The sequence below is a fragment of the Typopeltis vanoorti genome, chromosome 14 (genome assembly GCF_054136105.1).
Source record: "Typopeltis vanoorti isolate ZY-2024b chromosome 14, IOZ_Tvanoo_1.0, whole genome shotgun sequence".
NCBI lineage: Eukaryota > Metazoa > Arthropoda > Arachnida > Uropygi > Thelyphonidae > Typopeltis > Typopeltis vanoorti.
The window spans coordinates 65,233,920-65,261,431 of NC_143562.1; the positions used below are offsets into that span (position 1 = coordinate 65,233,920).

The 27,512-nt window shown below is 34.6% G+C and overlaps 1 protein-coding gene across 6 annotated transcripts in view; it reads right to left on the reverse strand.

Moving 5' to 3' along the window:
- The window catches only part of LOC150099548 (uncharacterized), a 569,663-nt gene that overhangs the window by 271,220 nt on the left and 270,931 nt on the right, over positions 1 to 27,512 (reverse strand). For all 6 annotated transcript variants that reach the window (XM_090403425.1, XM_090403424.1, XM_090403426.1 and 3 more), the window contains one exon: positions 19,453 to 19,506. In XM_090403425.1, coding sequence (XP_090259551.1) covers positions 19,453 to 19,506 — 54 coding nt within the window. The remainder of the gene's footprint in view (positions 1 to 19,452; positions 19,507 to 27,512) is intronic.

The window sequence follows — 27,512 nt, forward strand, 5'->3', positions numbered from 1 at the left end:
GGTCAAAAACTCGCCTCTTACATAGATCCCGTTATAAATTTGAACGTTTATTCAAAGAAAGTGTAGAGGCCTTACTCCACCATCCTAACCTGAATCGGAATGACTGTATATCTATATCAAAAATCTGGGAAAGTCTAATCAGGATAACTCATTAATTCATATTAATTTTATGTTATTTAATATTATTAATTAATATCTTTATTTCAATCATGTCTCTGCTTAAAAATATTCCCTTTAATACTTAGTGATATAACATCACGTGGCTTGTTCTATTTTTAAATGATCTATTGTTAGTATTCCACCTTGTATTTTTTTTTTTTTTTTTAAACTGTTCTTGTAGTGCCACTGAAGATGGTCTGCTATTTCCAGACTGAAATATTTGGTTAATTAAATATCTTTCTTGTGTTTACGTGCATATATTATTCAGTCTGAAAGAGGCATTGTGATAGGATGTTATGTTGCGGGCATATCTGTTTGGCAAACTGGGCCATCCCAGATCAACTATCAGTAATAGCATACTGAGATGGAAGCGTAGGGAGTAAACTGCAAATGCTACCTGCAGTGAATGACCCGCCACACTCACTAAGTGTAACTGTAGGAAGCTGCAAAGGATAATATGTAAAAACCATCGTCCGTTGGCTGAGACATTGACTGGAGAGTTCTGAGCATTGACATAACGAATCTGCACAAAAACATTCATTAAGGTTCACAACACGGGTTTCCATGATAGGACTGCAATATGCAGGCCTCACATTACCTGAACCAACATGCAGTATAGTCTTCAGTGGAACAAAGAGTGTGTACAGTGGGAGACGGAAGCTTTGAAAACTGTGTTATGGAGCAAAGAATCATGCTACAACCTCTCTGGGCAGATGGACGAGTGTGGAAGATGCCTGATGAACATCCCTTACCAGAATGTGCACTCCAACTATGAACTTCGGAAGTGGCAATATGATCGTATGATCCAGATTTCTTGGTTTAGCCTCTGACCTCTGTTTGTGGTGCCACTAACACTTAACTCCAAGAGGCATCTGAACATTCTTGACAACGCAATGTAATGCTGCTTCCTACTTTGTGGTGTTTCTATGGAATTGACCATTCTCTCTTTCAGCAATACAATGCACTGTCTCATAAGGCAGCTGCTGTAACTGCATGGTTTGTGGACATGAACATCACTACACTTGACAAGTCTCCAGAGAGCTCTGATCTCAACCTTAATGAACATCTGTGGTATGAACTGGAACACTGAGTGAGGTAAATGGATGTATATCCCACAACAATCCAGGCATGTAATCACATTACATGCCTACCTACAGAAAGAATGGGCCAAATTCCCATTTATCACTATCATACGCTTGTAGAAAGTATGCCCCCATAGGATTGCTGCAGTCATCCCAGAAGAGTGAGGTTACATCTTATTAGGGTGGGCACCATGGCTGTTTGTTCCTTACACTGTGGTGTCCATTGACTTCTTTCCAAACAGTGTATATTTCATAGCATAAGTAATTTAATATTTTAAAGAAATAATTTTAAGTCATTCAGAAAAGCTTTGCATGAGCATGCTTTTCAAAAGGTTTCAAAAGGCTGCATCGTTGTTTAGTGAAGAAACAATGATGCAGCACATCACTTTATGGAACCCCCTATTGACTTACTTGGACATATTGAAAATAAAATGGAAGTAGGAGGGGGTTCTTGGGTGAGTATGATTGTGAATAATTTGTCATGCCCTGAGCCCACCCATGATACTAAATGTACTATTATAGGTTAACAACCTTTCATGGTGAAAGTCTCATATTAAAAAAAAATACATAAAAATCAAACATAATACTATACAGTTGACTAAAACACTGTGCAACACTAATACTATACAGTCTCACTATAGAAAATTCGTAGGACAAGAAAGACAGTTTCTTTATATTTTATACTATTATATTTATTATATAATAGTATAATAAATAAAATTACAATAGTATAGTAAATTTATTTCATCCTTGCATTGTACCTAGTAAGTTGTAGTTGGGAGTTTTGACCCCAATTAGCATAACCTCTTTTAATGTAAAAAAATAAAATAAATAAAAGGTTGTAAACCTATAGTATGTTACCATGAAAAGCTTGGATTAGATTATCTAGGAAACTCTGCTCTGGAGTTTATACAGTTTAATGGAATTAGCTTTATGATTTAGTTTAACGATTCCAGTAACAATTCACACAAAAAATATGTGAAAGATATTACACCGAAAACATGAAGTCCTAAGAGGAATGCTCTCTATAGGCATCACTAGAGGGCTAAGAATGACCATTTCTTCATATAAAACCAAATTTATTTAGGTTTGATTAGTTGTTTTCAAATCTAATGCTGATTCCAAAAATAGTTCATTATAAAATCATTCCATAAACAGCCATGAGTAAGACTGATAAAAGTAACACACACTTATCCTCAATACTAGAGAATATAATCACAAAATGAATGCATTATTTATAGATGCTTAAATAATTATAATACTGGAATTAACTCATGTAAATTATTATTTATTAGTATAATTTTTGCCTGAGTATCACGGGCATCTTCAAGTACAACGCTGATAGGTCAGTTATTGCTCCATCAGCTTTGTACATCACGTAAATAATAATTTACGTGAGTTAATTCCAGTATTATAATTATTTAGAAATGCCTACTCATGGTAATTCTTTATTGAAACATTCAGAGATGCTCTACTTAGTTTTTCCACAATATTCCTACTATATAAGGATTTAGTCTTCTTCCAAAGAACTCTATATGTCAAGTTGACAGAATATTCTGTAATCTGGACTATTTCAAAATGCAACTTGATCAAAAGAAGATATATGCAGAAATTCAAATACAAGGGATAGCTTCATGGTTAACGTCTTGGAGATAGAGTAGTCCTATATTCATTTATTACTGAAATCATTACATAGAAAAGTAAAGGTGGGATTTTAAGTAGGATTTTTATCTTTGCTGCCCTAACTCAAGAAATTAAGGAACTCAAAACTAAAAATGCTGAACTACAAAATGCAGATGCGGAGCGGTGTAAGATTTAAAAAAATTCATGAAACAGTGGATGACCTGAATCAACAGGCTATAAATTCAAACCTGGAAACTATTGATGTTCCCCAGTGAGAAAGTGCATGAAATGGTGGGGGGGGGGAATTGCAAATAAAATTAAATGGTTGGAGAAACAAGAATATCAAGTATAGACTAAGCATAACTGCTATATATATGTGAACCATTTCAAAGATAGCAAAATATATCTAAATGAGCACCAAGAAGTGTAAAGAAGACACTACAAGTATCTCAAGTATCAAAGAGGGCAAACTCTTCATGCCAAGTATTTATATTGAAATGAAGAGAATTGCAGATATGCATGGAAGAATGAAAAATGAAAGGAAAAATGGTCATCTGAAAGTGGTAACAAAATGATTCGAGAATAGCTCTATATAGAGATTCAATTATTAGAGATATGGTGAATGAGACGGTGCATTGTGCATATGAGGAATAAGAGAGCAAGTGTTGGTGGTAATAGTAGTAGAGACAAATGATTTGAACATGAATAAGAAGACTGTCAGACTAGATATAAGGAGATTATTGAGAGAGTCAAGAATAACAGTGTGATAGGAAAGGTAGTCAGTATGCTGCCCACTAAGTGAAAATGAGGATGATATTCAGAGGAACAGAGGTGGAGGATTATATACAGGCTGGGAAAAAAAAAAGGGGGGGGGCAAGGATTGCTGTTAATGATAGCAGAGGAGTATGCTCATTTAAAGTGCATACAAAGGGCAAACAGTGGGAGTGGTTTTGAGGCAGTATGGTGCGAGACAGAGGTGGACAGGATGAAATATTTAGTTGGGTGTTGCTATAGTCCTGGAAATGTGGAGGGCAGTGAAAAGGAAACATATAGGCAAATTAGCCTGGTAATAAGAAAAGAATGATCATTATGAGTGATTTCAATTATGGTAACAGACTAGAATGATGAGATGGCAATCGGGAGCAAAGAGAATGAATTTTGGGAATTTTTGAGAGGCTTTATGCTACTTTATGCGGCATGTAACAGATGATAAAAGGAGATCAAGGTCTTAGATACAATCATCTCATTAGATGATATATGGGTGTCAAATCTTCCAGTAGTTGGACAGAATGACCATGATGCTATCACTTGGAGGGTGGCTAACCATATGAAGACTTCTGTTAGAAAGGGATACATGTGGAACGATAAGGCTGGTGATTATGAGAAGCTTAGGAGACAGCTTGCAGCAATAATATGGAATGAGGAACTGGATGGAGAGGACATCAATACTGTTTGGACTCTACTCAAGATCTATCTAGTGGAGGCAATATCAGAGTGTATACCAAAGGTTAAGAGGCTAAATAGAGCAGGTGTGAAATGGATGAATGAATAGGTAAGGCAAGAAATCTGGAAGAATAATGTATTATGGAAAAAGAGCAGGCATGGAAGGTGACTTGCTTAGTGAGGATGGCAAAAGGGCAGTATGAGCAATGATTAGTTCACAAGGTTAAAAAGAATCTCAAGAAGGTTTTTCGATATGTAGCCAGTAGAAAAAAGAATGATTATGATGGTACTGGTTGGCGAAAATGATAGAATGATAACTGCAGAGAATATAGTTGAGATGTTTAATAAAAGGTATTTAATTTCATAAACGTATTTATGAAAGCATACCATCAGCATGATATCACATTCTTGCGAATGTAATATCATGCAGATGAATACAGTGGGAAGGAAGGAGGGGGAGAAGGTACTCGTGGTGAGTGAACAGGAGATATATGAGGAACTAAGTAAACTTGAGGTTAATAAGGCAAAAGGGCTTAAATATATCACCATGTATTTTCAAGGAATGTTCCAGAGAGTTAACACTGCTGACATACCTTTTTAACATGAGTCTTGCACTGGATTGAGTTCCAAAGGAGTGGAAAGAGGGTAAAGTCATTCTGCTTTATAAGGGAGATGATAAGACTAAAGCTTCAAATTGCATACTAATCTATGTGTCTGGAGTTGTGGTTAAAGTATCAGAGAAGTTAGTGAGAACCATGATTGAGAATTGAGTTGAATTGTGTTTCATACCAAGGTGATGCATACACAGTAACATATTTAGATTTTGCAAACCTTTGATAGATTGCCACATGATAAGTTGGTGATTAAACTGGAAAGCATGGGTTGGATAGTAGATTAGTACATTGGATAACAGATTGGCTGTCTGATAGGTATCAGCAAGTTGTGTATAGAGGAACGATATCCCAGAAGAGGAAAGTTACTATTGATGTACACTAAGGATCTGTTTTTGGGATCAATGCTATTAAACTTGTATGCTAATGACACTGGGAGGGGGTCTGAATGGTGTTATTCAGTTGTTTGCAGATAATGAAAAGTTGGGGAGATTGAGGAATGAAGCTGATATCATGGTTTTGCAAGAGGACTTGAATGTGCTGGCTAAATGGGCAAGTGATGGGGATTACCAGTTTAGTGTTGCAAAGCGTAAAGCTTTAAAATTTGGGAAGCAAAAATGGGAAAGCAGAGTATACAATTGGTGGAAATATCTTAGTGAAAGTGGTGGAGATGAGGAATCTTTGGGTGACTGTGGATAAGGACTTAAAATTTCAGGTCAATTCTAGGGGAGACACACTGCTAGAATCATGAAAACAGCACAATGGATTATGGCAATCTTTATACTTTTGTTGATCGGTTATCACATAATTTATTATTTATGGATTACAGCAATGATGGGGATGACACTGATGTGTAGAAGTAAGGATCCACTATATTATGGTTCCATTATATAAGGCTTTGATTTTTATGTTGTGTCCATACACAAGAAGTTGGTTGGTCAACCTATAATGCATTAGTACTGTGTATGAGTAGTGTAGTGGGTTGGGAAAGGAGGAACTTGTTTACATTTGATTTAAATGACTGTAAATTGTATTCCTTAGGAAACATATCAGGTAAGAGACTGTTCCACAGTGCAGCAATTGCAGGAATGAAGGAGGAGGAAAACAAACTTGTTCTGTTTGTTTCTAGGTGTATTAAGCCACATGTGGATTATTGTGCACAGATTTGGTCAGCTGATTTTCAAAAGGATGAGTAGATATTGGAAAAGGTCCAGAGATGATTGACTGTATAAGGAGAGTGTGAACAAGGAGGTGAGGAACAGATTTTTGCATGGAGAGTAGTGGGTGATTGGAATGCATTGCCTTAGTGTTGTGAATGTGGAGATGGCGAATATATTTAAGGCATGGTATGATGAACTGTGAGTGTAATAGTGGGACCTCCTGCAATTAGTTACTTGACTCCATGGAAGTCTGATGACGATAATAATAATAATAATTTATTGATATATATATTATATTATATATAGGCCCCTCCAGGAAGACTGAAAATCATCTAGGGAAGGTCCTGAAAGGTGCATTTCTTTGGTACCTACCATATCACTCCTTAAAAAACATTCACAGAAATCGCACTCACAATGTGTTCTGGTCCTTCCATCAGGTTATTTTTAAATACATACTACTTGCAAATGACATTACAAAAAATAAACTAACAAAAAGGTTCCTCGAAATAAAAATAAGCAAACATCTCAAATCTTTATTATATAATTACATTACAGAGTACGTGAAGCTCTGTTTAGCAAAAATAAGCAGATGTTATAATTAACTTATGAATAGAATTGTCAGCAAACAGTGAAATTTTAATATTTAAAATAAAGAAAAATCATCCCAAGCACACTGACACAAATATTATTATTACAATAGGTGTCTCCCTGGATTCAGAAGATTCATTCATGAGAGAGACTAGATTGACAAACTAGCCATTTTTCATAATATTAATCATATCTCTGCTTAAACTTAGTCACAGACAGAGTACTCACAACCACCTCTGGCAATGTATTCCACACATTCACTACCCTCCAAACAAAAAAAATCTAGTCCTAACACCCTTGTTAACTACACTTTTACACAATTTCCAGGGTTGGCCCCTTGTTCTTGCCCCTCCTACAATATACCAAAAAAGGTCATCAGTATCAATCCTATAAAACCCCTTTTATACTTATAAAGCTTCTATCATCTCTCCTCTCTTACACCTATCAGCTAGTTTTTCAGTCCACAAACCTTCGATCTATTCTCATAGAAAGCATTCCAAAGACCTGCTACAATCTTTGTCCCTTGCCTCTGGATCCTCTCCACCACTTCTTCAATCACCAAGGAATCCAGGTGACTAGATCTATGTGCAATAGTCCAGATGTGGCCCTATAAAGTGGAACAATAACTTCCCTATTCCTACTTGTCAGTGTGTTCTTCAACAACCATCTGATGTGCTGTTTTGGCCACCTTTGCAATATGCCCTTTATTCAATTCTCTGTCCACAATCATCCCCAAGTCTCTTCCCTTATAAACTTCTTGCAGTTCAATTCCATCAATAGTACACAGCATGTGACAGTGACATGGATGGCAATAAATCCAGTCTGCTAAACCGAGAACAAAGAAACCTGCTTCAAAAGAATATAGAAAACGTCTATATATGATATACACATCATTATGCAGCACAACACATCTTAAGCCTAGTCAAGACATGCTAATTGTGCATACAACCCTCACACTCTTTATGAAAATTAAAATAAATCAAATAAATTTTCACTAAATGATACAACTTGCACATATAGAAAAGCGTGAACAAATATTAAAAAGAAGATTATAAAAATAGATGAAATGAAAGAACTAAGAGCTCCGGATTACACAGGAGATCAGACACATATAGAATTCTGAGATAAAGTGTATAAAAAAAAGTTCATAAAAATATCTACACAATCAATATCATGAATCCAATTTCAAATACTATAGAAATTTAATACACTATAAATGAAAAGAAAGTGAAAAAGAATACTACACAAGTGAATTCCGAAAATGGCAAGGTAATTCTAGAGAATAATGGAAATTTGCGAATAGTGAATAAATTAACTGGCAAAAATATTATTATTATGTACCACTTCCAAGGACTCATTGTGGAACGGTACTATGAGCCCACAACTAACCATCTTCCTTACTTAATCCTCCAACACCACACGACACTACTAACATCAACAGACAATGCCATCTATAGCCCACCATCACTAGTATATATTGTCTATACATTGTGAACGCTCTCCTGGCCGATTTGCATGTATGCAGGATGAAAAACCCTGTTACCTCCGTATGAGATCAGCTATCTCACCTTCAATTAAAAAATCCCATTTAAAGATTCCTCTCATCATGACAAGAATCAAACTCAGTTCTTTTCCAATTGAAGGCGCAATATGTCCACACAGTTATTGACTGGGAAAGGAGTGTCCTGCATTCGATTCTCGTCGCTGGCACGAAGAGCTAAGGATCTTTCTCAGACATAGCCAAGTTAGCCAGCTGGTCTTAGGTGTGGACTGCAGGGTTTTGCTCCCCAGTTTATCTATAGTTTTTCCTCCCGCAAAGCAGGCAAACCAGTCTTAAGAACACAATGCTTCACAGACAATTACACATGCTTGAGCATGGGGTAACGACCCCACCTCGTGAGTTATGAAACCCAAAAATGGGAGGCCAAGGCTACATAAGGCTGTAGTGCCAAAGAAGGTGCAATGTACTCCAATTGCACTATGGAGGCACTTAAAAATTTTGAATATATCTCTTCTTTGCAACAGCCTTCCTCGTGCAGATTTTCTCAAGGACTACAATGTTCAGGTGTTCATGAAATGCATTAACAGATATGCATGAAAGGACTGTTCCTACAACTTAAAAGATATCAATGAGAATGGAGTAAACGGAGACAGAGTATTAGCTGAAAAATTCAATAATCACTTTGCCACAGCCAGGGGAAATATTGTAAGAGACGTTAAACCCACCCTTTGGAATTTAAAATCCCAAAAGAATTGATAACTATGCATGTTTTCCTCACTTGTGAAAATAAAATCAAAAGTATATAGCTAGCTTAAAAGCAACCAAAACTTCAGGAGATTATGCCATTAACACTAGCACTGTGAAACAATTTCAAGTTTTATGGAACCCTTAATGAACATTTTTAACTTCTCAGAGTTTAAGAAGGCCATAGTAATAGTGCCAATTTATAAAATTGGAACAAAAATGACTTGGAAAAATAATAGACCATTTTTTTTTACCAGTCTTTTCGAAAATATGAGAGAAATTGGTAAAAATTAGACTCATGAATAAATATGAGAAGATATTTTTGTCCAAAAATAACTTCTTTTCAAAAAATTAAATTGGATTCAGGCAAAAGTTTAGCACAGAACATGTTTTGCTGAGCTTTACAAACACTTTTTTCTACCTCCCTAGATGAGCATAAACTAAAATTAGCAGTATTTTTAGATCTATATAAAAAAATTAGAAGTGTATAGTTAGCTTAAAAACAACCAAAACTTCAGGATATGATGCCATTAACACTAGCACTGTTAAACAATTTCAATGAACATTTTTAACTTCTCAGATTTTAAGATCTCAAATTGTGAAAATAAACAACAGTTATATCAGTTGCAAAATGCTAGATTGTAGTGTACCACAGGGATCTGTCTTACAATCATTTTTGTTTAATATTTATATTGATGACTTCTGCAATCTTGAACTAAACAATAAAATAAAAGCTTCTGCGAATAATATGTTCCTAATTGTCTCTTTGAACACAGCCACACAAATGCAAACCATAGTGAATGCTGATCTTTTAAAAGAAAACAAATTCTTTCAGTATAAGTTTATTTGACTGGAATGCCTCAAAAACTAAAATATGTACTTTTAAGTTGCAAAATACAAAAAGTAAAATTAACTTCTTAAATCAATTATTCTTACATGAATATAATTGAGAACAAATTCAAATTGTAACTGTATCAAAATTGAAACAGTTAATGTAATAACTTGCTTGAGATTAAAAATTGATCGTAATTAAAGTTGGAAACTGCACATCATCAATGTCAGAAATAAAGCAAGAATTATATTAAACAGATTTTGATATATAAATAAATTCTTAAATTTAAATATGTTAAAAATATGATTTCTCAGGGGACCCTGTAACCCCTAGAGAGCACGTCCCCTGGGTGGCGGATAGGGGAGCCCACCATGTGTGTGTGTGTACATGCGCGTGCGTGTGTGTATATATATATATATATATATATATATATATGGTGGGGTGGTCCGAATATACTGAATAAGGACTCGTGGACCAACAGGGCCATAAGAGGCAATCATCTTGATTGTAAGGGAAGCTGCACTCCCAAGGACCCCTAGCTGGATCTATCCTCTCCTTCTTCTACTTTGAGGAAGACCCACTTACTTTAATCTTTCCTATAAAGCCTTATCAGCCAACTCTTCTTACTTTATGACCCTTGTGCTATTAGAGTACTCGAGGGCCATGGGGTCTTTTCATTTCTGGCCTTACAACTATGACCTCTCTATAAAACTTACTATATTTCTTCTATAATCTACCCTTTCCCCTTCAATATACCCTATTCCTCCTATGGGTTTAAATTTGGAAGAAGGCGAGTTCAGAAGCCTTAAGGTAGCAGCCTTACCACTGAACTATTCCATCGTCAGGCTAGTCCCCTGACATGGAGAACATAACCATACTTGTAAGCTGACAGAAAAAGATAATCGGATTGAATCTATGGGAAACGACCCTGGAATGGAAAAGGGAAAACGAAAATGGAAATGACAAAATATAATACACATAGCAAACTGGAATGTAAGAGGAATAGCAACTAATATTTAAGGAATTGACAGCGTATACTGGAAATATAGATTAAATAAACTTTAATATACACTTTCCGATATTTCGGCGAACGTCACGTTGCCATCTTCTTGGGAACTTACTAAAAAGACACGTGCACACAAGTACTAATACGACAAATGAGACTGAGGCTAGGACGCTAGCGTTTTCCTAAAGTCCTGATGGTGCTCCCTGGCGGGCTATATTGGTAGTTCTTGGCCTTTGGGCTGAAGTTCTTTTGATAAAAGAACTTCAGCCCAATTCATAACTCCCTTTCAAAACAGTTAAAACATTATAAATTATGGAATGAAAGAATAATAGAAGCTAGAATAAAAATAGATAGAGGCTATTTAACAATAATTGGTTTATATGCCCTAGAAGAAGGAAGAGAACAGGATAATATTGATTTTTATAATCAGCTACAAAACATATATAATAAAATAAATAAAAATGATTACATAATTTTAGCAGGAGACTTAAATGCAAGAATTGGAAACACGAAAATTAATAATAATATAGGAATACATGGAGAACACACTCTAAACAGAAATGGTAAAAAATTGATTGACTTTGTAGTTTATAATAACCTAAAAATAATGAATTCCTTCTATAAACATAAAGACATACATAAATATACTTGGGCAGCAAGAGGATGGAAATCAATATTAGATTACTTCATATTAAATGAAAAGACATCAAAATTTTCACTAGATGTTAGAGTTCACAGAGGATATGAAATAAGCAGTGACCACTTCCTTGTTAAAATAAAATTAAGATTACCACCTAAATGGCTACAAGTAACAAGAACAGAAAGAAAAATTGAAACATTTGTTTATAAAACTAGATTATTGAATGACACAAATGTACAATGGCTATATGAACAAAGAATTAACCAGTATCTAGATAAAATAAAACAAAATGAAGAAACAGAAATAGAATGGCTTAATATAAAAACGATACTAAATGCAGCAGCAAATGAAAGCTTAGGAAAGACCAAAAAATTCAATAAAAAAAAAAAACTGAAGATCTGGGATGATACAATGAAAGAAATAATCAAAAAGAAAAAAGAAGCCTATCACAAATGGTTAAGCAGTAAAAGATTAGAAGATGAAATAGAATATAAAAGAATAAGAGCCATAGCTAAAAGAGAAGTCAGAAAAAGACAGAGAATCATGGAATAAATTTGTTTCTAATTTAGAACATGATTTATATAAAATAAGACCCAATGTATATAAGATTTTGAAACACCTAAATGCAGATACCAAAGAAAACATAAAATTAAACACTGAATTGAAATTAGAAGAATTTCTAAATTACTACACAGAACTGTGGACAGACAAATATTTTAAAAAAGACAACTGGCAAATAATTAACGAAAGTGAAAAGGAAATAACTGAAGAAGAATTAGAAATCAGCCTAAAAGAAACAAGAAACGGAAAATCACCTGGAGAAGATAAGCTAGGTTCAGAACTATATAAATACGCAGGAACAAGATTCAAAGGAAGACTCTTATTATTTTTAAATAAAATTTACTCAACTGGTATCCCCCCAATAGAATGGAAAAAAGCAATTGTGATTCCTATCTTTAAGAAAGGTAATAGAGATGACCCTAAAAACTATAGAGGTATCAGTATACTAAATTCATGTTACAAAATATACAGCAGAATCTTAAATAACAAACTAATGAAATATTCCGAAAACTTTATTCTAGAGGTACAAAATGGATTTAGAAAAGGACGATCATGTATAGACCCAGCCTTCTGCCTAAAATTAATAATAGAGAAAAGAAGAGAATATAATTTAGAAACACATATTGCATTTATTGACTTTGAAAAAGCAATTTGACAAAGTTAAAAGAAACATATTATTTAACATATTAAAAGAAAGACAAATACCAAATAATATCCTAAAAGCTGTCACAAGTATATATGAAAATAATCAAATACAAATAAGATTAAATCATGAGCTATCATATACAAGAGAGATAAACCAGGGGGTCCGACAGGGATGTCCCCTCTCAGCAACTCTTTTTAATATCTACTTAAATGAAATAATAATAAAATGGAGTAAACATTTACATCAAGGAATTAAACTTTCACCTACAGTTAACTTAAACACTCTCCTCTTTGCAGACGACCAAATAATAATTACAAATTCTGAAGATAACTTACAGAAAGCTATTTTAAATCTAAATGAGATATCCAAAGATTATGGTATGATAATATCAACGGAAAAATCAAAAACTATGGCCTTTAAAGGACAAGATCCAGCAAGAACTAAAATAGTATTAGATAACAAGATCTTAGAACAGGTGAATTCATTTAACTACCTAGGATGTATGATCAATTATGAAAATGAAAAAGATATAAACGTAAAAATTGCAAAATATTTAAAAATAACAGGAGTAATTAACTCTATATTTAAACCAAACCTAGTTCAAAAACAAACCAGGCTAAAAGTATATAATACATTAGCCCTACCGGTCTTAATGTATGGAAGTGAAATCTGGACAATAAAACAAAAAGACAAACAAAGATTAACAACAGCAGAAATGAAGTTTATGAGAAAAACTGCAAAGTATACCCTATTTGATCACAAAAGAAACGAAGAAATTATGAAAGAATTAAACCAAGAACCAGTAATTGAAAAAATTAAAAAATATAAACATAGATGGATGGAACACGTTCAAAGAATGAAAACAGAAAGATTACCAAAACAAGCCTTAAAGTACAAGCCATTAGGAAAAAGAAAACCAGGACGTCCTCTTAAACGATTCAACGATGACTTCTAAGGCCGGAACAGGCCATACTAGGCCTAAATCCTTGATACGTATGATGATGATGATAAAAATATGATATCTTGCATGGTTTCAAAGCACACTAGAGTATGGCATTTTAAGTTGGAGAGGAATCTATCATTATGCTGAAAATCTCTAGTTTCGACTCAGAATAATAATTGTTATTGGTTTAATCCTTTATCAAAGTGTGCTTTGCATTATGGGATACTAAGGCAAGTGATGTGAAGTCATTAGCTTCTATATATGAGTTGTCCCAGTCATGGACTATACTTCATATACTAAATACTTCAGGTGCAAACTTTGTTTGCTTACACTTGGATAAAGGGTTAAACCAAGTATATAATTTCTTGGTATCTTTAATTTATTGCAAGCTTTACTACATCATTCCAATTCAAATTCCTGCTCATCAACTTTTTTTTTTTATCTTTTAACAGGACTTCCGTGATAATTAGACTGGGTTATTATAGTAATGATTTCATATCAGCGATGTTAATCCTTTTGTCCTACATGGTCAAAATATTGTTTCATCTTTCATTGAGCAATGGCTGCGCCAGTAATTAATGAATCAAAGAAACATAAAATAAAAAATATAAAAAAAAGTAAATACATAAAATAAAATAAAAACTTCCGATAACTCTCTATTAACTTACTTGTAACGCATGTTATGCTTGACGAAAATTATAATTTAATTTTAATTTATCCAAATGTATGCAACACAAAGATTTCATATGAAGTATCTTCAGTAGTTGTTGACTTGAAATCAGTCACCTTAGTATCTCATAATGCAAAGTACACCTGAAAGGAAGTGTGCGTTGCATTATGGGATACTAAGAAATTGATGTGAAGTCAACAGTCTCTATATGCAAATAGACTAGTTGTGAAGATACTTCAAGTGCAAACTTGCCTGCTTACACTTTGGATGAGGATTAAAATAGAAATATAATTTCCTGCATAGTATAATATACTGTAGAGAATTGTTACTGAATTCTAAAAGTAACTTTTATATGCAGGCACATGATACTTTTTGCCTTTCAAAAGGTGACTGGATGCTAAAAGTAACAAAATGTATGAAGAAAGTCATTATGTCTAAAAAGTGCATGCCCTTCGGCTAGTTTGTCTTTTTACTTCTTTTTGATCACCAGATATTCAAAAGGAAATCCTAGAAAGGATGCAGAGGAATGAATAAAAAATAATTATGATAATACGATAACAATTATGATAACAGGAACACATGACCATTGGGTGTCATAAACACAAGTATTGTTGATGAATTTAAACTGTTGCATAAGAGATGCTGGATCATTTTTCCACAATGAATCTTTCAATTCTATGGAGATTATGTTAACATAATAATAATGCACTTATAAATGGTCCTTACATTCTCAAAATAACTCAAACTCAATTCTTTCCAACAAATGATATCACTTCTAAATGAATTAAAGAGGAGATGACAAGCCGATTGAGAAAAAAAACCAAACAGCAAAGATGTAATCTGCATATCTATTCCAAAGACACAGTGTGCCAGGAGGGTGGGGGGGGGGATGATAAGCCATTTCATTCCAACAAATCATAGTCTATAGAAAAGTCAGGGTTAGCTAGGCTAGACTTATCGTGTTGCAAAAATTGAACGCAATTCACATATTCTATCTCCTTATTTCAACAGCAAATCTAGTTGGTGATAAGACTATTACACTTTTTTTTATATATAATCTTTGTCAAGTAGCTTTATTTTATCCTCCTACATGTTTCGCCAATTTTTTCTATTGGCATCCTCAGGGAATACAAACTAGTAAGCTAAAATGAAAGTTACAGACTAGGTTATAACTGATGGTTCTAATTCATACAAAAAATTGGTATTGTGCGTGACAATGTGCGTATCTCATTAACGTGATTTATTCGTTATGGTTCATGACATAATTGTTATCAAAGTTCATTTCTTTGATGTTTAATGATCTGATAAAAGTTTTCCAAATTTCTGGTAAAATTAGTTGGTGATAATTTAGGCTAAAATAAATTCTTGTTCCATGTAACTGATGACTTATCAAGACCCTACAAATTCAGTGAATCATATGGTACTGCAAAGTGTTCTCGAGATAGATATTATTATTGTTGTTGCTATTATTGTTGTCAAGGTCTTGGAGAAAATAGTCAAGAGAAAAATACAGGATTGGATAGATGAAAATGGGATAGTGTATGGGGGACAACATGGTTTTGTGAAGAGTAGATCATGCCTCAATAACTTGCTCATGTTTTATAACACAGTGACGGCTGAACTGGATAAGGGTAATGGTTTTACAGCGATTCTACTGGACCTTGCTTAGGCCTTTGACAGGATACCACATGGAATTGTAATTAGTAAACTGCAGCATATGGGAATGGATATAGGGTTGGTGAGATGGATAAGAGGGTGGTTGATGGAGAGATATCAGAGAGTGGTTTATTCAGGAGAAAAATCCAAAAGGCGGCCTGTGACTAGTGGTATGCCGCAGGGTTCTGTTCTTGGACCACTACTTTTCAATTTGTTCATTAACGATATAGGAAAGGATCTGAGCGGAAGTGTTCATTTGTTTGCTGATGATGCAAAGTTGGGTAGAGCAACAGTGAGTGCACAGGATGTCAAAATTTTGCAAGATAATTTGGATAGTTTGGAGGACTGGGCTAAGGAGAATGGATGTCAATTTAATGTGGCAAAGTGTAAGGTTATGCATTTTGGGGTGAAAAGATTAGCAGCAGTATATCACACAATGGTGGAACCGTACTCCAGGAGATTGATGAGGCCAGAGATTTGGGAGTTTTGGTGGACAGGGAGCTGAAGTTTATGGGGCACATCACAAAAGTGGCTAAATCAGCTCATCAAATCACTTGGTTGCTGAAAAATACTTTAACAAGCAGATACAAACAGGTTATTGTTCCTCTGTATCGAGCCTTGATTAGACTCCATCTAGACTACTGTGCCCAGATTTGGGTGCCAGGGTTTCTTCTTGATGAGGAGGAGGTGGAGAGGATCCAGAGACGAGTGACCAAGATGATAGCAGGTCCATGGAATGAACCTTATGAGAACAGGTTGAAGATTTGTGGGTTGCAGAAATTGGTTGATAGGCAGAAAAGGGGTGATATGATTGAGACATTCAAATTACTGAAGGGTTTCTATAAGATTAATTCAGAAGATATTTTTGAGAATAGGACTGGTGGTGGGAGGACTAGGGGCCATACATGGAAGCTGGGCAAAAGTGTGTGGTTAGCAAGGGTGTTAGAGCTAGGTTTTTTACTTGGAGAGTGGTGAATGAGTGGAATAAGCTGCCAGAGTCTGTTCTGGGTGCCATGACTGTGAATGAGTTCAAGGCGAGGTATGATAGATACTGTGTGAATGTTGAATAGTTGTTCTTGACATGATGTCAGGGCCTCCCTTGATGAGTCAAAGGACTCCTTGGAGTTGCCCGTAATAATAATAATAATTTCTTATCACATTATCTTAAAACAAGTGACAAAATTCATCCAATTCCATTGCCTTATTTGTACTTCTAAACCCCTTCCTCTCCATTCCTCTAATAATAGAACCTACATTTCCAGGATAAACTATCCCAATAAAGTGATCATTAAACAACTCTGCTATAATTATTTCTCCACCTACTGGCCACATAACACAAAAATTCTTTCAGATTTTTCCTGGATCTCACAGTCACTTTGATATCATTAGTCATCCACTTTACACCAATCATGTTCTTATTTTCACCAGAGGTATACTACTTGCCATTGCAGGTAATAAATATTTCATAAGAATGTTCATATGTCTATGAGCATTCTAATGAAGATTTGGTTAATTAAAGAATTTTTTTTCCTTAGTGTTCCAAAGATTAACTGATAAATATAGTGTAAATAATTGATTACTGATATACTTACATCTCGATTCTGCTTTGATGAGCATTGTATAAAAATAAAATAAGGGGGGGAGGGGGCTAGTAGGCATTTAATGGACAGCAGTGACTTGACCTACTCGTTAAAATAAGAAAATAATTAGAGAATAAAAAATTTATACGCAGTTAGCTTCATCAGGAAAGAAATGTATACAATCAGTAAAATAAAACAGTCATTACAGATATTGTTCTTTTCATTTACTATGTGACAATAATAGTTTATTGATTGAAGCTTTCTTCAGTGAGGTTCAGTTGACCATCCAAACAGCCAATATGGATAAGATATATCAAAAAATATAACATTCATATCCAAGTTATTTCAATAGTATCCAAATGTTATTAACTTTAATAGGTGCTTCGTATCCATATAATGATTAATGTGTAAACACATCAAGGCCAGTTCGGTGGTTAATGAAATGTCAGAATAAATTATTTATATTCTTAATATGTATGTAATTTCATACAATATTATTACTATTACTATTATTACGGGCAACTCCAGGGAGTCATTAGACTCATCGAGGGAGGCCCCAAATCATATTCATCACAACTATTTGACATTCATACAGTATCTATCATACCTCGCCTTAAACTCATTCACTGTCACAGCATCCACCACAGACTCAGGGAGCGCATTCCACTCATTCACTACTCTAAAAGTAAAGAACCCAGCTCTAACACCTTTACTAACCACACTTTTGCCCAGTTTCCATGGATGTCCCCTAGTCCTCCCACAACCAGCCCTGTTCTCAAAAATATCTTCTGAATTAATTTTATAGAAACCCTTCAGTAATTTGAATGTCTCAATCATATCTCCCCTCCTCCGCCTATCAACCAATTTTTGCAACCCACAAATCCTCAACCTGTTCTCATACGGTTCATTCCACAGACCTGCTATCATCTTGGTCACTCGCCTCTGGATCCTCTCCACCTCCTCCCTATCAAGAAGAAACCTAGGTGACCAAATCTGAGCACAGTAGTCTAGATGGGGTCTTATCAAGGCTCGATAGAGAGGAACAATAACCTGCTTGTCTCTGCTTGTCAACGTATTCTTCAGCAACCAAGTGATTTGATGAGCTGTTTTGGTCACTTTTGCAATGTGTCCCCTAAATTTCAATTCCTTATCTACCAACACTCCTAAATCTCGTGCCTCATCAATTTCCTGGAGCAGGGTTCCACCAATGCAGTAAACTGCCGCAAATCTTTTCACCTCAAAATGCATAACCTTACATTTTGCCACATTAAACTCACATCCATTCTCCTTAGCCCAGACCTCCAATCTATCCAAATCATCCTGCAAAATTTTGACGTCATCTGCATTCACTATTGCCCTACCCAACTTCGCATCATCCGCAAACAAATGAACTGTTCCTCTCAGATCATTTCCTATATCATTTATGAACAAATTAAACAGCAGTGGTCCAAGAACAGATCCTTGTGGCACACCACTAGTCACAGGCCGTCTTGTGGACTCTACTCCCGAGTAAACCACTCTCTGATATCTCTCCGTCAACCACCCTCCTATCCATCTCACCAACCCTATGTCCATTCCCATATGCTGCAATTTACTCATTAGAATTCCATGTGGAATCCTGTCAAAGGCCTTGGCAAGGTCCAGTAGAATCACCGTAAACCCATTACCCTTATCCAGTTCAGCCGTCACTGTGTTATAATACGTGAGCAAGTTACTGAGGCATGACCTACCCTTCACAAAACCATGCTGTCCCCGATACAGTATCCCATTAGATATCCCATTAGTATCCCAATATCCTTATTAGATTGCAATTTAATCAAATTTTCATTTGCCATTTCAAATTTATAGACAGGCTGTACCTTAATTTTTGTCAAACTGCAGGAAGCATGGATAAATTTTATTATGAAAAGTGAAAGAGATGAATGCATAAGAAATGTAAATCAATACACACAGTCAAGGAAAAGCTCATTATATTTAAATAAAAATTGATTCCACATTTTAGCTTACCTTTCTTCACCTTTAAGGTGACGACATCATTTGACAACCTGAGGCATTTTAGTACTACAATAAAAGAAAATAATCAAATATTTTAGTCATGGTCATAAATAAATTTATTACAGTTTTAAACAGTTATTATAAATTTCCTGAATGCTTGTTTAAATATTTTTATTCCCCCCCCTTAACATGACACCCTCCATCCAACGTCCATTATATAGGTTTGTAACTAAAAAGTTACAAATGGTTACCAAAAGGTTACCTATAGTACATTAGTAAGGTTAAGAATTTTTTTTTTTCATTTTTAAATTTTATTTTTACACAGTTCAAGTTCACATTATGTCAGCAAAGGTTGGTCGATTGGTAGAGCCTCTGCTACTAATGGCTCGCAAAAAGTTAAGCAAGTTTGAGCACAGTTAGTAGTTGGAATGAGATCAATCGTTCAATGCTGTTGGCACACTCTCCCTCGATGAGTCTTTGGACTCCCTGGAGGTGTCACATAATAATAATAATGTCCCTAATAATCAGGGTAGTGGCCTTACACCAGGTGATGAAATTCATCTGCATTTATCTGCCTGCAGAAAATCACAAACATCCATGTCTATGATTGAGTTTGAAGATATAGTACATTTCCTTGCCTTCATTAGTATATTTATATTTCCTTCCCTACATTACCTACCACTGGACATGTACCATAGAAAGGTTTTAAAAAAAACCTGCATTCATGCATTTAATATGTCCAAGCCATATGACAGAGTTTGGCATCATGGGCTTCTCAGAAACTATCCAGTTTTCTCTAGAGTTGTTTATTGTTATTGTGATGGAGGAGGTTTGTTCTTCAGATTTCAAACTAATACAGGTGTTCCACAGTTTTGCTGATGACAGCACTCTCCACTCATCCCACAACAAACCTTGAAAGGATCAAAAATTGCAAGGTCATCTACAATAAGTGTCCTAAAATTTTACTGCTCCATCCTTTGATAAGACAACAAAACCTGGTCACCTTTAATGATTCAAAGTTTTGTCTTTTTGTCTCACAAAAAAAAAAGATCATATTTTTCCCTTAGTTTCAATAATGCTCAACTAAGCATCAAGCCTAGATCTCTCTTCTTGGATTTACCCTCATTCCTAGCCTTTTCTGGCAAAATTGCATCGTTTCTATACCATCAATGGGTAGAAATTATGGAGACAAACTGCTGTGTTAGAGCAATTACTTAAGACTAAAATAAACTAGCACTTGACATTTTGATCTTCATATCGAGGTCATCATCAGTAATACACTCATACATGCACTGGGATACAAACCAAATGAGTCGAGTTTATTTTTCACTTGGTCAGACTATAATAAATTTAGTTTAATCCTTTATCCAAGTGTGTACAAACAAAGTTTGCTCCTGAAAGTATCTTCAGGACTGGGGTAAAGTGGTACAACACCGGGCGACTCCTTGCAAAGGTGGAGCAAGCTACCAACACTCCTATCTCAGTTCTCCCATAATGCAAAACACATCTCCTTGCAGATATGTATAATGTTATGCATTAAGGGAAGGGCCACTACCCGGACTAGTTTCAACCTTTATTGAGGTCTCTTCAGTGGGAGCCAGGCCTAAGTGGAGATACCAAGGCAGAAGCATTAGCAAGGTCATCTCCTCCTATAGGAGCTGGCAAATGGTGTGCCACCTTTTTATTAAATTACTCTGGATTTAGAGAAAGATGTTGAAAGTTTATTTTTCACTTGGTCAGACTATAATAAATTTAGTTTAATCCTTTATCCAAGTGTGTGCAAACAAAGTTTGCACCTGAAAGTATCTTCAGGACTGGGGTAAAGTGGTACAACACCGGGCGACTCCTTGCAAAGGTGGAGCAAGCTACCAACACTCCTATCTCAGTATCTCCCATAATGCAAAACACATCTCCTTGCGAATATGTATAATGTTATGCATTAAGGGAAGGGCCACTACCCGGACTAGTTTCGACCTTTATTGAGGTCTCTTCAGTGGGAGCCAGGCCTAAGTGGAGATACCAAGGCAGAAGCATTAGCAAGGTCATCTCCTCCTATAGGAGCTGGCAAATGGTGTGCCACCTTTTTATTAAATTACTCTGGATTTAGAGAAAGATGTTGAAAGTTTATTTTTCACTTGGTCAGACTATAATAAATTTAGTTTAATCCTTTATCCAAGTGTGTGCAAACAAAGTTTGCACCTGAAAGTATCTTCAGGACTGGGGTAAAGTGGTACAACACCAGGCGAGTGTTGGTAGCTTGCTCCACCTTTGCAAGGAGTCGCCCAGTGTTGTACCACTTTACCCCAGTCCTGAAGATACTGTCAGGTGCAAACTTTGTTTGCACACACTTGGATAAAGGATTAAACAAAATTTATTATTAAAACCAAATGAGTACATTTTAATATGGCACAGAATAACTGCTCTGTTAACCAGTGATCCTAGCCTGACCTCTAGTAATGAAAAGGAAAGAATGGGGGAAAAATCATAACGATTATTTTAACAAAAATAATTAAACATTTAAGTGGAACTACATCAACTGCTAGTTAAATTCTCTATGGTTTCATTTCTTTATGTGTGTGTGTGTGTGTAATCAGATTACTTTGTCTCTTGACCACACCCTCATGCACAGAGCATTTATTTGCTACAGCATTTGAAGTCTCTTTTGTGTGCATGTGTGTGGAAGTGATTAAAAAACAAATAAATTTTGCCGCTTCTCTACCATGACAGCCTTATTTTCTATTTAAGTTGCCATCTTCACTAAAGCTGACTGACAAGTAAAATGGTTAGCATATTCACTATCCAATCTGCAATTTTTACTGCAAGTTCAAATGCGACACTGCAAAGAGATTTTTGAGAATCTTTGGGTGGGAGTTGAAATTTACCTTCCACCTAAAGTTTTATGTGCAGTCTCTAGAACGGAATTTTGAGACCAAAAATATAAAAAATAAAAATTTAAAAATCCTTAGCTCACTCATAGTACTGCCTTTCATGGGTGATGTCACATAAAAGAAAAAAAACTGTACATATATCTAAATCACTGAAATTTTTACTTGTTCCATTGGTAACCATTGAGAATACAGTTAGTTTCCCCCACTGATTTTCATATGAAATTTGTTATAGTTATTATTCAATGTAATTCGTTTTTTTTTTTTTTTTTAAGGAATATGATGTCACTGCATAAAGTAAGGAATTAAATTTGATATGTCCAATTCTGATAAACAGGTTTAATGATACTTTCCCTTGCTAGAAGCTACACAGAAGTGGAGAAAGCATGAACATGTTTTATAAGACAATTTCTTAGGTTCTGTTTATTGTCCACTGACTTTTTTTTTTTTTTTTAAGCAAAACTTTGTGTATTACAACATCCTTAAATTCTAACTGTTGATTTATAATGTAAGAGGAAGCTATATAATACCCTGTATAAAGTACAGGGTATTTACAGGATAAAATTGCAAGATTTGAAAAGTTTTTTTGAACTACAAAGATTTGAAATACAAATCGTTTTTACAAGATCAAATACAAAAAACTTGGTTTCTCAACTATAAGACTAAGTAAATATCTGGTTCTGACAACCCTTATTTGGACTGGACTCAAGCTACAACTTTCTCATCAATAATTATTCTTGGCTTAATTTCAAGTATGACTGCATACGTAAATCCTTGATTCCTGGAAGATTCAGTAAGGAATTTTTTTAATGGCACTTGGGACATAGTAGCAATTATTAGACATACATATTCACAAGAATAAAGAATAATTTTTATTATTGCAACTATTTTGGCCAGAAATTAACAAGCCATTAGTGAATCTGTATAATCATAAGGTGAAGCTAGAACAATTTTTTTTTTTTTTTTTTTTTTTGCATTTCAAAATTATATTAATTATAGTTTTAGTTTTAAATGAAATTGGCATGTGGCTCAGCTCTGTAAATAAGATTAACATTCTTTGTTCTAGCTTCACCTTGTGGTTATGCTGATGCATTGATGATGACCCATTAATTTCTAGCCAAAATATTTACAATAACAAAAATCATTATTCTTTATTCTTCTGAATAATCATTCAGTAGGGAAATCGAGAATGCTATCATTTGGGATTTAACCTAGCGAATTATGCTTTGTCCACTGTAAAACTTTTATAGCTCTGCATTTGAACATTTCTGGTGAATATCATCTACTCCAGCTGATTTTCCACATTTCAGACCCCCATAGATCTGCTACTGCCCATACTGAAAAGAACTTATGGCTAAGCTCTGTCTTGCTATTGGTGATCTCATTTAACTGTTTTTCCATGTAATTATTCCAGATTCCAAGAAAATCCTTATCTTTATATTTTATGTCACCTTTATTGTCTATGATTTCTTTTGCAGTACTTTTTATTTTGTTTTCAATCTTTTTTAATACTCTCTAACATTTTTCAACCATTACATTTATCTTTTATTCTTGAGTCCATGAAGTTTTTATTTGTATATACCAGGAGGCTTTGATACCTGCTTCTCCATGAGTCAGTTTTTAATTCACAGTTGCTATTAATCTCTAAGTTGGTGCTTGTTTTATTGTTTTTCACTTTTCTTCAAAAATATTTGTACACTTCAGCCTTGAGGTTACATCTGGAAACTGCTCGACTTGGAATCTTTTTTTTACTGCTCAAATGGGGAAGCATTTATAATGCTCATTCCTCCTCCAATCCACATATGTAAGAACTCTCTGGCTAACTGAATTTTATTCAAATTAAATATTGCAATCTTTACAAAGTTTTACGAATCTATTCCGATCGATTTTTTTTTTTTTTTTGTTGCTGTTGTTTTGTTTCAACTGGGCCATTCCATTCATAGGAGCTCAAAGGGTTAAACATGTTGAAATTATATAATTATAACTGAAATTCAGATTTAAATTAGCATATTTTCATTGGCAAAATGCTTAAAACTGATATTAAGCATTCTGAAACGACTATAATGAAATGTTAATCACTATTAAAATTCACTAAATTACTGCAATTTTAGCTACAATCGAACCATATCCCTATTAAAATTCACAAAATTACTGCGATTTTGGCTACAATCGGACTATTTGTTTGGGCGAAACACAATTATACGTTTAGATTGCATAAGCCAAAAATGAATTGGGTTTAATAAAATATTAACTTTTTGCACATTCGTATTGTTATTTTATTTATTTATATATTTATTTATTTATTTATTTACAGAAGTACGCCTTCTCAACGGAGTTCTTTGAATAACAATCTTGTCGCAGATAGCATAACAGTTTTCGCGAAAACAACGGAAATATCAGAAAGAGAAATTCTTCCCCGACTTCTATATTGTAAGTCAAGTTATTCTGAATACCCGATAACCCTAATCTAGATTATTCGTCGTTTAAACAAACCTCAATTCATAAACTTCTTGATAAGATTTTTTTCGTTGTAAATGTATTTTTATTGGTAAAACAATATGACATAACTTTTTTTTCGCTATACTTAAGTTTTCATTCGTAAAACATTCCAAAAAAATAATATAATAAAATTTGGCACCTTCAAGCGCAGCATTTTTTCCTTGAGAAATCAGTCCTAAGCTCAAGACTTTTTGTTTTTTTTTTTATAACTGCATACTTTTTGCCGTACTTTTTATCGAGAAAAAAAAAGTTTCTTATAAAAACTGCATTGACAGAAAAATCTGAAATTCTTTCTTTCTTTTTTTTTTTTTGCAATAAAAACGATTTAATATTCTTATTGAACGATTCCAAATGATAACTCCATATAAAATATATTTCATACACATAAATATAAATCTGATTACGAAACTGATTATTTGATATCCCTACTCATCACTGGCAAGATAGCAAGTGGTGATCGCTTCCTATTTCAAATTGCCTGTGCACTCTTGTATCCTATAGTAATTTGAAGATACTTTATCATTATCAATAATAACATGATCAATAAGATTTATTTATATGCTCTCTCCATCTGAATTTATGCATATATTTATGTTGAGATATGGATGTTAGTAACGAATGTTATGAAGAGAAATCTAACACGTTTATCATCAGTATTAAGCCTTACTTTTTTTTTTTTTTCACTGTAAAATTTCCTATAATATTTCTGAAGGTTTTGCAGTTCAATCATTGTTTAAGTCTTCGACAAGAATCAGCCTTTCTTTCCTCCCATTTCGTCAGCTGCCTTCTTTAAAAACTCAAAGAATTCGTCTACCTTCACAAGCAACATCATCGCCAGCAGCACAAGTAATTTGCATTTTTAAATTTCGCATTTTCAGATCTGCCCACATTACTCTACTTAAAATTGTCTCCAACTCGAGAAGTTTATCTTCGTGTTAAGCATAAGATTTGTGCTGAATACCCTGAGGATATTGCTCCAGAAAATCTAAAAATACAAGTATGCCGAACTACGAGTATATCATTATTATGTGACATCCCCCAAAGAGTCCAAGAACTCATCGAGGCATTCTACAACTCTCCCTCTTCACTATTTAATCCACCAAGTACACAGAACCGCTACTATCATCATCTACACATAATGCCATCTACCTCCCACCACCAGTATTTTACTCTGCTACCCCAGTACAGGATCGGTTAACTCGCCTTCAATTGAAAAGCTCATATAAAGATTCCTCTCGTCATGACGAGAATACAACTTAGGTCTTTTCCCACCGAAGAGAACAACGTACTGTCGTTCTTATAATTGCACTACGGAGGCTAACAAATATAACAGTCTATGAAAGAGGATGACAAAAATGAAACTGTTACTGACAAACTTGCGATGTGAAAATTGAAAAAATTAACAATAACATGTAATATTTTGCACAACAAGAAGTTCCATCTCTGAAGAGTAGTGGATAAACATTTTGATCTGTCAGCAAGATTACTCACTCACTTAGCATTGGCCACATAATCTTTAAGGAAAGTCGCAAAGTGAAAGGAGAAAATATTTGTATTGTGGTCATTTAAAGTAAATACCGTTCTGCTGAAGAAATGTGATAAAGTAGACAGAATATAAATTACACAAAGCAGACATTATAAAGTATTACAGTAGACAAACTGTGCCAAAGAGATGATCCAATATTACAAGTATACACAAGAATTAAAGTAAAAGGGTTTCCAAATATTTCAACCTGAATAATCAGTCGTTACGATTTAAATTAGGATGATGGAGCATGGTTTCGGCACTCTTTAAATAAACGTTCGAACTTGAAGCGCCAAGACTAGAAGATTCTGTAATAGGTAGGTGTCTATTCCATGCTGTGCTAAGCCTGATTTCTCAGATGTCTTGTTAATGATATAAGATTGGTGTTCTACTCTTTTCTCCACAGAACATCCAGTTTATCCGAAATAAGAGAGGTAAGGAAATCAGTGCTTGGTAGATGCCAGGAAGTAACAGTGGAGTTGATTTTTTATAAAGAGACCAAGAAAAGAGTTTGTTAAATGGAATAAATTTCGATACCAGGTTGTATTTCTTGAGAATTCTTAATACTAGTTCAGAAATATCCGAAATGTTAAGAATTGGGACTCTTCGTATTGTTTTCAGAAATGTTGGCGGCAAGCTTAAAAGAATAATAATAAAACACATTATATAGTCCTTAGTGAGAAGCCATTCAGTTGCATAATACGCTAATGTTGAGAAGTTCCTACTTGAGATCTTGTGGGTTGGAGCATATACCATATGAACACCATGCCGTAGCACGAGTGGGTACGCTACGTCGACAAAGTTTTCGCCCTCTGATCCCACAAGGAAGACACTTTACCAGCCTTTCTAACAAAAATAATCGCATGGTTAAATTTCACCATGGAAACAGAACAGGACAATAAACTGTATTTCCTAGATGTCTCACTCTCCCGCTCTTCTTCTTCAGTTGAACTAACTACCTCCGTCCATCACCAACCTACATTCACAGGAGCCACATACAACAATCTGCCCACGTCCTTCTCAAAAAAAACTAGGATCATAAGAAGCACATATTCTATAGGAATATACAATATGTGCTCATTGTATATTCCAATCTACAAGATCTTAAGCATATCTCAACCCACAAGATCGTAATACCTCATTAAGTGGTCCATATTCCAATT